This window comes from Megalopta genalis, chromosome 4 (assembly GCF_051020955.1).
Source record: "Megalopta genalis isolate 19385.01 chromosome 4, iyMegGena1_principal, whole genome shotgun sequence".
Taxonomy (NCBI): Eukaryota; Metazoa; Arthropoda; class Insecta; order Hymenoptera; family Halictidae; genus Megalopta; species Megalopta genalis.
Window position 1 is genome coordinate 22529854 of NC_135016.1, and position 14666 is coordinate 22544519.

General features: G+C 40.1%; 1 protein-coding gene across 1 annotated transcript; it reads right to left on the bottom strand.

The window, feature by feature from the left end:
- Positions 1-3130: 3130 nt before the first annotated feature.
- Positions 3131-5616, bottom strand: LOC143259287 (uncharacterized). The gene is made up of 6 exons (XM_076520777.1): positions 5522-5616; positions 5401-5425; positions 4982-5191; positions 4703-4856; positions 4525-4625; positions 3131-4445 (listed from the first exon to the last, which is right to left on the bottom strand). The coding sequence occupies exons 1-6, from the start codon at positions 5599-5601 to the stop codon at positions 4203-4205; spliced, it is 813 nt and encodes a 270-aa protein (XP_076376892.1). The 5' UTR covers positions 5602-5616; the 3' UTR covers positions 3131-4202.
- Positions 5617-14666: the final 9050 nt, after the last annotated feature.

Consider the following 14666-nt stretch of genomic DNA (forward strand, 5'->3'; position numbering starts at 1 on the left):
ACCGAGAGGACGGTCACCTCGGCTCAAAGTGTCTGTGAACCTTCCGACTCCGACCAGTATGTACACCGTGCTAAACCATACAAAAGGGTTCAGTCTCTTCCCGCGTTTAAACGGTTCTCTCTTTCATATGTCATACGATCCTGTATCGATTAAATTTTTTCCCCCCGAGCATCGTGGACCTACATATGCATAAATATGACCCACTAGCGAGCGTTTTGATTTATTACATTAGACGAACGGATGTTTAGCAGTAATTAAACTCGTATAAATACACAATCGCGCTCTCATGCGTACGGATCGTCGCGTGATTTGAAAGCATCGTAAATCGCGTCGTATAACGGATAATGGGGGGAATGTTTGGCGCATTAGTCGGCTGGTTCCACAGAATGCAGAAACGTACGTGTTCCAGCAAACTGTTGCACGCGTTTCGAAACTTTCGAACGGAAATAAAGTATTAATGGTGAAATAACAGTTACGATATTTTGTGGAAACGTTATTGTGTCCGAGCATAGCAATACGATTAGGCGATACAATACAGAAGAAAAAGTATCTAATAACGAAAAGTATACTTATTCGCTGACCACAAATGAGAATGGTACCACGAGGTCATCGGCATCTCGACTTCAAATTACATTGAACTTTATAAAAATAACTCGATGTACGAGCAACGGAATAAATGCTACGATCGCGTTATTGTGCTTCACTGAATGATATTACATCATTTACGATGAGTAATGCGTATTCTGCGAGCAAATGGAAAGGAGGCTTCCGAGAAGAGTTACATCGAAAATTGTGAAAATTGCTAACGCAAGGGCGCGTGAGCTCATAGCTATATAGATACGAGCCTGTGGCGTGAAACTGCGCGTGCGTTTATCACGTACGCAAGAGGAGACCAGCCGACTACATCGTATTGCGTGCCCCGGCCATGCTTCCCGCTTTTCGTTTCCTCGTGTTGCTTCGTGAACCTCTTCACAATCTTTCCCGGATCCTGGTCGTTTTGTGCTCGTGAACTTCACACGAACGTACTGGGGCTCGAACGATTGTTACACCTATACTCGCATTATCACGTTTCACGGGATATATGCAGTTGCATCGCAGCGATACATCCGTGCACGTCAACCTAACCCCTAATAAGTGCAACAGCCACGGACCTGGCATTCCATTACGATATATAAGGCTTTCCTTCAGGTATCCGTGATCCATTTTCCTTCCTCTTTCATATTTAAAAACACACTGGCATAATAACCACCGTTTCCCGTATTATTATCTTTTATCGAACAAAGCACACGAGTGTCGGTTTTATCGCTGACGATTCGGGCTTCTCTGTCGTAAAGATGTTACGATTATACGAATTCAACATCGCAGGTGTTTAACGAATAAATTGTCGAATACAGATTACCGTTTGAATTATTATTCGAACTGCAATCCGACGCGATTATCGAGTAGCTTTCTATGCAATCATCAGGTTGCATTCGACCGTCTTTATGAAATTGCTTCTATCCGAATTGCGTGCTATTGAAACGGCTTTGTTTGATTACGATTCGTTTCGGAAACGTGTGTAACGATTACTCTATTGTTAGTTGGTATACAAATTAAGACGGTAAAATAACAGATCAGCAAACAATAGGACGAGTAAATAGCATATTATTACCCTCGGCGGCATTATCGTGAAAAGGAAGTACGTTTCCCAGTAATTTGAAAAGTAACTCGAACGTGTGCCGGACGAAGGTGTAGCGAGAAGTGACCAGAAAGAGTGGTTTCTACAATGCTTACCTTGTCTACTATACCTTGTAAATAATTGAAAACGTCAATGAACGCATGCGCACGGAAAGGCGTGCTTGTACATAGTCCGGTCAGGATCGTATATGACAGAAACACCGAAGAGGGGATCGGAGCATGTTCGAAAAACATTATAAAAATCACTTCTTTCGTTTCGCTGGTCGGATCATGCGTTATTCATGACCAAACCCTGCAAATGGGTACGGCTCTTTCAAAAATCATAAAACATAACGCTTAAACGTTTCAACAGGCTGAACAATATAATTTCAGAACGGCTTTATTGATTTTTTTATTGTACTGCACGCGCTTGTTTATTTACTCGTTTTATTAGTTAAATTTACTTTCCGATCACCGTATGCACTTTTATACGACTATTAGAGGGACTTCAATTACTCTTTTCACTTCCATGCGCTGATCTATCGCGCCGGTGGTTCGCAATTACTTGCGTTATTATAGTTACATTGTGTCGGAACATATAGATGAAAACTATTGTGCGTTCGAAGGAGGACAACGTGTAAAATATGGAATTTGGAACTCGGTGGTGAAAATTAATACGCGTGCGCCCTGTTTCCCATTTTTATTGGATAATCTCATCAGATACAGAGAAACCAGCATACCGTAAACTGTTCGGAAGAACGTGTCTTTAAAACAAATAACATCGTGTACTTACATTCGAATTAACACTTAATGAGCTCTCGGTGATCTACGGATAACCGTGTCTCGAGCACCTGGCGCATAGCCAATGCGGTTGCGAAAAAACGTGTTATCGCGAACATCTCTCATTAAAACAGATATTGTATTCTTATAAGTCTTGTTTTGTGTAACACTACTTTCGGATGTTCTGAGAATAATTACATTTTTGATGAACTCGTACGAACGTAAGAATTTATTATCCTAGTTAGCAAAAAGATCGCGTTTAGTCGCATCGTTTCTTTTATCGAACAAAATTGTAAATTGTATTCGATATTTTACGGGTTTCACTGAGTCGAAAACATTATTTTTGCGTAAATATTCAAAATTCTAGCAGACACGTTAACATTTCAATTGTTTGTTCAGTGTCGGGAATAACATCGGCATTTTAAGAGGATCCGATAATGTATGGACTAGGATATCAATTCGATAGAATAATTCATTTCGGTATTGATATGGTAATGTCACGCATAATAACAGGTTATAAATGCTAGTGTGCATTGCATCGAGTTTTGTCGGATTTAATGTATGCGGTTAAAAAGTTAATTAATATGCATGCGAACGATATTCGGGCCAATAAATTTACGTGTTACGTATTTTTCGACGATATCATTTTTAATCGTATGAATAGATGTATGGAAAAAAATTGATACTGATAATATTAAAAATTAAATATACATTATAATTCAACAACTTAAAGAAGTAAACGTATACATTTCTACATAATACTATCTCAATCCTTTGAAATTCTCTCTCTATATGAGAGCTATAATTTATTTATAAATAATGTACATATTATATTCCTACAAAGAAGTGCTAAGCTTTGATAGCATATTGGTAGAATCATAAATGCATAACATTGCAGACCTTTGGAAATACTGTATTTGAAAAACTTAAAGACCATGGTGGTATGTTAATTCGTGTATATTTATATTTGTATTAGGAGAGTAATATATTCCATTTTAATATATATATATTAAAATTTAAATAACTTATTTTTACGTATGTGTATACATATAATGAGGAATTTTCATTTGTCGTTGTTTATTTTATTATTTGGTAAAGTTTTGAACAATTCTTAAGTACAGGACTATATTTATGCAAAGTATGCATAAAATATGATTGTATACAGAAAGTGCAGAGAGTTAAGAAGTGCAAATCGTTTTCAAAGACATTATAATTCGTTGTATTCAATATAGAAGGATTATCTTCAAATTATTTAATCTTATAATACATATATGTATGTATTTAAAAACGTTATTGGCATGTTTGGCAGTTTTTTTGTTTTGTTAAATTGAAACGTTTTATATTCGTAAATACGTTTGCAATTCATTTAACGAGCAAATTTTGTCAAAATTGCAATTCATAGCTTTGAAATATTTGTACTGATTAACTTACTGACGATTGCAATCTTATTTTTCGCGATGCCTCCGAAACGTCTTGAAATAAAATAGCATTCATAATACTTGGATTTAGCTATTAAGTATTACGTTTGGTTTGACACGTAAAATTTAACGTAAAATATAGAAAGGTGCGGAAACTGTCATACATTCTCGTTTTCTTTAACATTATTCAACAATAACTTAAGTATAAAAGGTAAACAGTATATACTTCTGCCAATGTAACAACATTGGTTATAAACGATCAGAGTTATCCTGAGATGTTCAATGTGTATGAATTAAAAATTTCGAATCTGCATAAATATGCATATATGTCATTGGTATCAAAACACACTATGATTTTCCTTTCTTAAATCTCTGTCGAGCTTGTGCTTTACTGTACTTTGGATGTTTCTCTTTCTCACCATTCACTTCGGTATTAACTTCATCCGACTGTTCTTTATTATCACCAAATAAATCCATTGGTGGTTCCAACAATGATTTTCTTTGACATTTTACAAAATAGCGGAATCCCTTTGCAACACCAAATCCTAACATTGCTATAGACATTGTTAATAAGGCCATCAATAGGGGATGCTGTATTTAACAGAAAATTACATAATTATATTAAAATGTTTGCATACTTTTCATTAAAGTATCAAAATAACATACGTACTGTTAATGAAGGTTTATTTGTAAAAACATAGTCAGCAATTACAACTATTACTCCAAGTATAATACCCACACCAGCTCCTAGCCAAGGTATCTGTTGATCGGCTATAAAATAATTCAATATTAGAGTATCGAACCAAACATTTCTAATAACATTGTCTTTTCTCTTAAAAAAATAATACCTTGTTTATCTTTTATCAATAATCTGGACACCTTGTTCATTGCTTCCAAAATTATTGGTTCGTTTGGTTTAAGAGATAATGCTATATTATACGACTGGAGTGCTTCGCTGAAGCGAAACGTTTGCGATTCCACTTCAGCCTTCCTAAAATAACCCTGTTAGAAAATTACATGTTACAGTTTAATAAAATATTGCGTACATAATACGTGTAAATAATTATCACCAAATAGTATTTCTTATTAATTTTATAGTAGGAGTTAATACGATTAGATGTAATTACCTTGATCCAATCAGGCTTCAATTGAATTGTCATCAAAGCGTCTTCCATTGCAAAATGATACTGTTGCATTTTTAGAAAGGCATACGATCGATTACTGTATAAAGAATAGTTTTGAGGATCTAGTTTAATCGCATGCGTGTAATGGAATGTAGCCTCTGCATACTTTTGTTCCTTAAAGCATGCGTTTCCACGTTCTTTGAGGCTTTGAACCTTCGATAAAAATATAATGACATTATGAGATAAAGTTTTCACTTCAAGTTCAATCAAATCATACATTGTCATCGTGCTGATTATTTGTTGCATAACTTCTAATGCGCTTAAATGTTATGTATCATAAATATCTTTTTGTTTAGATTATAAAATTGTTAACAAAAAGAACGGAACTATTTATGGTTAACAAGAAACCTAGAAATCCTTACCTCTGGATCCAGCGTGTTTGACATGCTGTGCACCGAGTATAGGTTAAAAAATGTCTTATGAATTATTATCTAATGTACACGTTATCATTGTCCTTCGAACAACTTCGAAGTAACCTTTTACCTGTCAGAAATAGTCAACAATGAGAAGCAGCCGAAATATCGGCCATGTCTTCCACCGGTTGGCGCATGCGCAGTGCACATTCATATGCGAATGCGATACTGCACTGCGCATAGCCTTGCACCGTCAAATGTGCAGCGCTGAAACAAAAGAAACACAAGGACTATCGTGCTCATTTTTCTTCGCGATTTTCTCTATTGTACTTTCGATGTTATCATTATCAAAATTATCTACATACAAAGTAGACAAATTCCAATTACTTTAAATTCTTATTCCGTACGTTTGTTGAGTATTCAATGCCATTATTGCAACTACTGCATAGCTATCTTAAGCATCGACACTTAAAATGGACACTTAAAATTTTCAAATGCAATTTTCCTTTTTAATAGAATTGCTTAAAATTTTCTTTTAGGTTATTCAACTTTCTGAACTTTTCTGCCAAAGTTTTAAAATCCAACGTTCAAACTTTAAAGATACTTACGTTTTCACGCTTCGTCGACAATTCCAAAGGCTATTTCAGCGCGTAATTAAAGTCCTTAGATTCCCTGTACACATTTTGTATTTCCTGCGGCGTTATCGATGCACGCGTAGCTGCAGTTGCTTATATATAAGCAACTTAACCATATTATTTAGTTTATCGAATAAATGAAAATCAAGGTGAAATCGAAACTAAATCTTCAAGAAATATTTATTCCATACAGACACAAATGCTCGAAATCATGTGATCGAAATCGCGAAGTCATTGAGTTCCTTGAATCTGTGTTTTATATTAAAATAAAAATAGGGTTGCTACCCTAAAAGAATTCAACTTGAAATATAACGTAACTCCGTCCCGAGAAGCTTTCTGTAAATCGGCGAATATTTACGCGAATATATTATAATATATATATTATAATGTTTATATTATAATATTTATTTATAATATTATATATATTATAATATTTAGGCGAATATTCTCGATAGATTTGACCAGAATAAAAAAGTATTTCTTAACGAAACGTAACAATTTGTATATCCCCTAGAATCTTAACTTCGCAATATCACTGTATCAAATAATCCTTCGAGCGGCTGTCGGTCATGAAAAATGGGACGCTCTAATGAATCTTCAATTTTTAGGTCGGCAAGGCAGTCAATTCGGGTCACGGAAGTTCGTAAGCTCTGTTAGGTTTATTCTTATATTTCGTCTGCGACGACGGCTTCGCATAGTGTACATGGCAGTGTTTTAATCGATCGACGAAAACTTACAGAAGTCGCTGAATTTATATAATTCTACGGAGGATACGTTCCGCGCGGCACAAGGAGAAAGTAAAGAGGAGGCGGACATGGAAGAATAAAGACCGAGGTTGCATCATCATTTTAATGTCTGAAATTCTCCATTTCATATAAATTAAGTGGGGGCATTATAATACAAACTTAAAATATATACATCGATATTTCGTGAGATTTCTCGAATAGCTATGCAAACTCATCCATCAATCCGTAATCTCTATAGATCTCTTTCCGTAAATTATCGATTTGCTTCCTTAATTAAACGGTTTCCATTAGTTTCTCGTATGCATGGTTTCCGCTCGAACCTAATTCGTATTATAGTGCGCAACGAAACTGGCAAGTTGTTCGAATAAATATTGTTGATATTTTTGCGTTTGTTATCAATCACCGTCATCCGCGGCCAGAACTGTGATTACGGCCGATCTCTTTTATACCGGTCAGAAGCGATCGCGACATGGAGGATCGGACTCGAGCTCGCTCTCTCTCTCCCTCCCTTTCTCTCTCTCTCTCTCTCTCTCTCTCTCTCTCTCTCTCTCTCACTCACTCACTCGCGTTTTCAATTTTCTCGTTTAGCTTAATCAGTTCGTCCGTTGGCAAGGACTGGATCGTTCGTTCGTTTCGAATCGTTTTCTTCTCGTTCGTCGGTAACGTTTTCGGCGAGCGGGCCGCTCCTCGGCACCGTTCGCCGACGAAACGACAGGCACTGGTTGCGAGTGTCGAAGTTACTTCATCCTCTCTGACCGATCATTATATATATATTATATTATATATATTATATATATAATAATATATAATAATATATAATAATATTATATATATAATAATATATAATAATATATAATAATATTATAATTATAATATTATATTAATTATATATTATTATAGAATAATATATATATATATTATATTATTATTATTATTATTATATATATATGTATATATGTGTGTGTCGATCGCTTGAGCGACGATCTACTTACCTCCTCCCTCCCCGCCACATCTCCGCTGCTATTACACGTAAAATAAAATATATATATCATGCGCGCGCGAACGCATAATTGACGATCGCGTTACGGGCCGCGCGAAGAGATGGTCGAACGTCGCAGGCGGACATCGTTAATAAAACGCGCGAAGTCCCGCGAATTGTTTCTCTTCTCATGGATGGCTGAACTGCCGGGCGACGTCCCGCCGCGTCAGGCAACGACAACAATTTCCCCGTCGTGGAATCAGACGGAAAGCGATACACGCACGACTCTCTCGGTTCTCGTACGCGACGCTCGGCGGGGGGAAAAAAAACGGCAGCCCGGCAGCTTTTGCGGACAGATTAAGAATCCTTACGATTATTGGAGGACAAATGGCAAAAGCGTTCGCGTGTCTCGCCGAAGCTGGTGTGTACTCGTTTATTGCCCAAGTGGGACGGAAGTCACGGATGATTTGGCACTCCTTGTTTCGTTTTCTAACGACGCCTATCCCGCGCCCGGCCGTGCGTTCCGCTTCCTCGAATTTCCTCGGTGCGCCATTTCTTTTCTTTCTGTTTCGGTCGTGTCGACACGACCGGGGAAACCTTTTCCGGAAAATTCGTGCGACGTAAAAGTGTTCGCTGGTGCGTTTCAACGTTGAAAAACGTTGTTGCGTGGACGACGGTTTCGCGACCAAGTAAACGGAGCGACGTTGAAAAGCGCGCGCGCGCGCGCGCGTTCTCGTTTCGCCGCGATTCGTTTCGTCTTGCGAAAGCCGGGAAGCCGATCGATCGGAGACGGCGACGGACCGAACGCACGCACGCACAGCTGCGGCGATCGAAAAAGAGATCGGTAACGAGCGGAAAGAGGCGCGACGAAAATTCATTGTTCCTTCGCGGTGTCGGACGCGGCCCTCGATCCTATCCTCCATCGCCGCGGATATACATACAAGTTTCATCTCTTTCGTCTTCTCTTTTTTTTGTTGTTTTTTGTTTTCCTTATGCACAACCCACATCGGTATTGTTACGCGTTACTGTAAATTGTATGTGTAAATTGATTTCTTCGTGTCCACGCTTTAAAATACATTTTATACATGCTCCGTCTACACTCTCGCGTTATAGTCGGTCGGCCATGCAATCGTCGTCTTCTCGATAAATGGTCAAGCAGCAGTCGGTCGTCGAAACAAGAAAACACAAGTGCACTTCGTATATGTATATTCGTGAGTCGTTGGCCGTGAGAACAAATCCATCGACTACCGTCGTGTGTACGCTCTTCCTCCCTTCTCTCCGCTCACCTAATTCCTCAACCATCCCTCCGTTACGCTCGCGCTCGCTCCGAAAACGAAAGAAGACTTTCTGTTCGCGATCTTTACAAATTTTCTCATTCCACTCTTATTATCCTCTCTCTCTCTCTCTCTCTCTCTCTCTCTCTCTCTTTATACTACTCTTCATACTTTCACTTTGCGTGTGCTTACGCTCGTCATTTTTATTATTCTCGTCTTATGCTTCCCTCTCTCGCTCGCTCGCAACCCTTCCTCTCCAGCTCGCTTTCATGCACTCGCATTCTCTCTGTCTCTCTCTCTCGCTCTCTCTCCCTCTAGCAACGTAAAACAGAAACACGCAGGGAGACCGCCGGAAGTACGCGTGAAGCAGAATCGTAGCAGGAAGCGGAGGAAGTTGTTCGCGCAACAGCGTGTCCCGGCTCTGTGTGCACCTCGCACCGATAACAACAAACCGGTCCGCAGAAAAGGGATCTCTCTGTCTCCTCTCTCTCTCTCCCTTTCCCTCTTTCTCTATCTCTCTCTATCTCTCTCCTTTTTCTTTTACCGCTCTTTTCCGATACACCGAATTCGTTGTTTCCTTTTTCCCCGCGAACGCGTAGCTAGGCACAATTCTACCCCCCTTCCCCGCCCCTCGATTCGAGAGATCGCTTTTCTCCGTATACAACATCGATATGCAGCGCGATCTTTTTTCGTCGGGGAATGTCCGAGGATTCGAGGGAACACGCAAGAACGCGCGGACACACCACCGCCTTCTTGATACCGCGTCGCGCACGCTACGCATTGTTCCTTTCGCACGCCCCAATCATCTCGATAGCAGTCGCAGACCCGTCGGCACCGCTGTCGAAATCGTTTCGATGGAATGCATTCGTTTATCACGTGTGTCGCGGAAGATACGACGAAAGCGATTGATTAGTCCGAACCCGCTGCCGCGATCAGATCGGTAGACCGCGAATGTCTCGCGTCGGTCCGAAGTTCTTTAGACCGACGCGAAACTTCGGCGAACTAGATCAAGCGTTTGTTTGACGCTTTGTTTACCGATGGTCGAGGATTTCTTCGAAAATTCTACGGAAACGGCAGTGATTTCGTTCGTGGTCGACGAATTATTTGGAACGGTGTAACAACTTCGTGGGAGAGCGCATTTTGGAATAAAAGTAGCCAGCTTCTGTTGCTTTCGGCTCGTTAATTAACAATAATAAGACGAATTGTAAGTTGTTCATTTATACGGGTAGCAAGCTCTTTGTTGCAAAAGTCGAAGAAAGAGATTGTTCGTAGGTGTTACACGAGCACAATAAAACAAGAAAAAACAGTTTTTTAAATGTACATATATAATTATATTATAATAATATAATAATATAATAATAATATATTATAATTATATATATAATTATATTATAATAATATAATAATAATATATTATAATTATATATATAATTATATATAAAATAATTAAATTTTTATATAGGTTAGTTCTTTGTTATAGAAGGAGTCGAAAAAAGAGATTTTGCATAGCCGTTACACGAACACAATAAGACAAGAAAAAACAGTTTTTTAAATGTACATATATAATTATATAATAATAATATAATAATAATATTATAATTATATATATAATTATATATAAAATAATTAAATTTTTATATAAGTTAGTTCTTTGTTATAGAAGAAGTCGAAAAAAGAGATTTTGCATAGCCGTTACACGAGCACGATAAAACAAGAAAGAACAATTTTTTAAATACATATTATTTAAATATATATAAGTAATTAAAAGGCTTCCGGTAAACAAAGCGTGATTTCTCTGGTACATTCGCGGTCGAGCGATCGAACACAATCGGCGGGACAATGTTCTCGCCGATAACGATCGAGACAGTGATTCCGAACAGTGAATGAAACATGAATACATCGGACGAGGATCATAGATCAACGGTGTTGAATATTTAATAAGTGCCCACGCGAGAGAACGGTCGCGTTCATGCTACCTAGACGTTTGTACTGTTTGGATAGAACCACCTACCTGCGTTATCCGAATGATATGATTGCACGAACGTCGCGTTGCTCGATTTGTATGTTCCCTTCGCTTCGCGTGGCGCGAACGTTGCCCAAGCGATCTAGATAACAGATATATGTATGTATGTATGTACGTATGTATATTCGATTCGCGCTGTTCCTACGCGCGTGGGCCACCATAGAGAAACGTCTGACCAAGAGAAGAACGCAACACGGTTTGCGGGGCGTAGTAGCGTTTCGACGCGTCCAAGGGTCCACCGAACGTCGACGGCGCGGCGTCGCGTCGATTAATTTCGGTCGCACGAAAACGGCGCGCGCGGCGGCGGCGGCGGCGGCCGCCGCATGCACGCATCGTTCGGATCAAGGATCATTCCCCCGGCACAATTGATCGTGCGCGATCGCGCTCTCCGCGAACTCGTCGCGATCTCGTCGCGCGAGGCTCCGCGATCGATCACGTGCCCGCAACATTGCACGTCCCAGTCTAAAATCCGAGGCTAACGCAATCGAAAGTGATTATAACATACACGATAACATTAATAATATTAATAATAATATAATCGTAGTAATCGCAATAATAGCAATTATAATGATATAATAATTGACGGAAGAAGAGACGGGGGGAAAGAAACGGGAAGCGGAAAGACTGGTATCAACAAGAGTAAAAGGGGGAAGAAAATATTAATGGTTCCATTCGTTTCCCCCCGTGTGCTTCACGGTGTTCCGAAGACAGAGCGAGGGAGACGCGCCTCTCTCTCTCTCTCTCTCTCTCTCTCTCTCTCTCTTTTTCTCTCCTCTCTTGCTATCGTCGCGAAATCATCGATGCCTCCTCCGTCGTCGATGATGTTCCACGCACTCGTTGCGTCGCACTCTCCACTCTCACCGCAACAATATTTAAAATTCCTCTCTCTCTCTCTCTCTCTCTCTTATCCGCACTCTCTGCTCTCTCCGCATACACCTTCTTTCTCTCTTCGTTCAATGAATATAATATGTATATATATACATATCTATATATCTCCATATATACATATACATATATCTGTACGTCCCCACGTATCCTGGAATATGCATACATGTATGTATGTCTAGATATATATACAATATATACGTATAGATGATAATTGCAAATACAACTATGTAATGAATATTCGAGCGTTCGTCAGTGGGAGCGACGCCGCGGTCGCCGCCAATAAAAAAGAAAAAGAGTCACCGGCCACGTTGTGAACTCGTGCACTCGTGGACGATCCCCTTGCAGGGAACCGGCGATTTGCACGCGGGACGCCAGTGCACGCTTCCGCCATTTTCTTAGCCGCTCGTTTGTCGGGTCACCGCGTACGCGGACCGAAGAAAAGAAGGGAAAAGGGAAAAACAACGTGATCCGTTCTGCTCCAACTGCGCCGCCGGCCCTCCCCTGCGCCCCCCTTTGGCCTGAGACAATGCGCGAGGGGAGCGTCGCTCGGACCTCGCGAGGTCCGTCGAGGAGGACGTCGTCGTCTTCGACCTGTCCGGCGACAATGCGCGGCCCTCGAGCAGCAAACGCGAGCGGCTCTGCTTGGACGCTCTTTAGGTCACGGTTTCAATATCGGCGCGGTCGTCCGGGTACGCAATGCATACTTTAATGAACGCCCCGCAGAGACTAAGGGTCGAAACACGCTCACGCGACAGGCTCGGCTCGTGCTGCGACGCCGAGTGTATACTTTCATTCGGTTGCAACCCTTTCATGCGTTAACTAAGCTTCCCTTTTAGCGCGCACATGGACGCCAGGCTCGAACGCCTGTGGCTTGAACGTCATCGTTGAAAACTTGCTGCCATCTGTATATAGGTCCCGCCAGCCCTAATTTTGAGGGGTGAAGGAGTACAATGTCTCCCTAACTGACGCTCAGATCGCGCAGAAAAATGGACAATTTGGGAAGTCGAGATACGATTATTCGCAGCTAGTTTTTCTTTTAATAATTGTCGACAATTTGTAACTATAAAAATGAACCCCGAGGATGGAATAATCGTATCTTCTCTTCCGAAATTGTCCATTTTGCTGGACAATCTGAGCGTCGATTAGAGAGACATTACTGTAAAAGTAACAGGAACGCGAATAACAGCCGTATTATGATAAAGTTATGGCAAGTGAGTATTCCAAGTTTGTGAGAATTCGTATTGTACCCGTGAAAGGGGTTCATTTGAGAGTATACGCGGGTCTCGTCAGGCCCTTTGCCCTTCCCCGCGCCTTGCCCAGTTGTACCGTGCCATCGTTATCATCATTGCCTCGTCATTAACCGAGGCATGTAAACGTGTTTCGACCCTAAAGCCATGTCCCAGGAAGATGTCGCACGACGACGAGATCATCGTCGTCTAACCGACCGACCAACGCGACTCGGAACAAACAACGCACATCTCGTGATCGCGTCCAAATTGACGCGCGCGGCCATCGATTGTCCCTTGTCTTTTTCTCGTCCCGTTTATCGGTCCTTCGGATTCGTCTCTGTACGACACGTCTCTTTGTTCACAGAGCTAGTTACGGTAATGTCTCTCTAATCGACGCTCAGATTGTCCACAAAAATGGAGAATTTGGGAAAAGGAGATTTGAGTCTTGTGGTTCGTTTTTATAGTTATCGAATTGTCAATAACTATAAGAACGAGTTGCAGGGCTCAAATAATCGTATCTCCTCTTTCGAAATCGTCCATTTTTCTGCAGAATCTATGCGCCAGTTAGGGAGACATTACTGTACAGCAATGTCTCTCTAATTGACGCTCAAATTGTCCACAAAAATGGAGAATTTGGGAAAAGGAGATTTGAGTTTTGTGGTTCGTTTTTATAGTTTTCGAATTGTCAATAATTATAAGAACGAGTTGCAGGGCTCAAATAATCGTATCTCCTCTTCCAAAATTGTCCATTTTTCTGCAGAATCTGAGCGTCAGTTAGGGAGTCATTACCATACAGCAATGTTTCTCTAATTGACGCTCAGATTATCCACAAAAATGGAGAATTTGGGAAGTGGAGAAACGATGCGGTTCATTTTTATAGTTTTCAAATTGTCGATAACTAATAAGAACGAGTTGCAAGGCTCAAATAATCGTATCGACATTACTGTACAGCAATGTCTCTCTAATTGACGCTCAAATTGTTCACAAAAATGGAGAATTTGGGAAAAGGAGATTTGAGTCTTGTGATTCGTTTTTATAGTTATCGAATTGTCAACAACTATAAGAACGAGTCGCAGAGCTCAAATAATCGTATCTCCTCTTCCAAAATCGTTCATTTTTCTGCAGAATCTAAGCGTCAGTTAGGGAGACATTACTGTACCGCAATGTCCCTCTAATTGACTCTCAGATTGTCGACAAAAATTGTCAATTTAGGAAAAGGAGATACTATTATTCTTGCTTTTTTTTTATATAGTTACGAGTTATCAACAACTGAGCCGTTTATTTTGAAAGTGGCATAAGTCACTTTGTTTTTAAGTCGATACATTTAAGGGTTTGCGTTTTAACAAGTTTAAAAATATGGACGCTAACTATCGAGAAGATGTACTTGTATTTGTTATCTCAGGATATTGATATTTTTCTCGGTATAAATAATTTCGTATAAACATTAAAAAATCACCACTTTTCATTACGGTAAAGTGACTTATGCCACTTTCAACTCAAC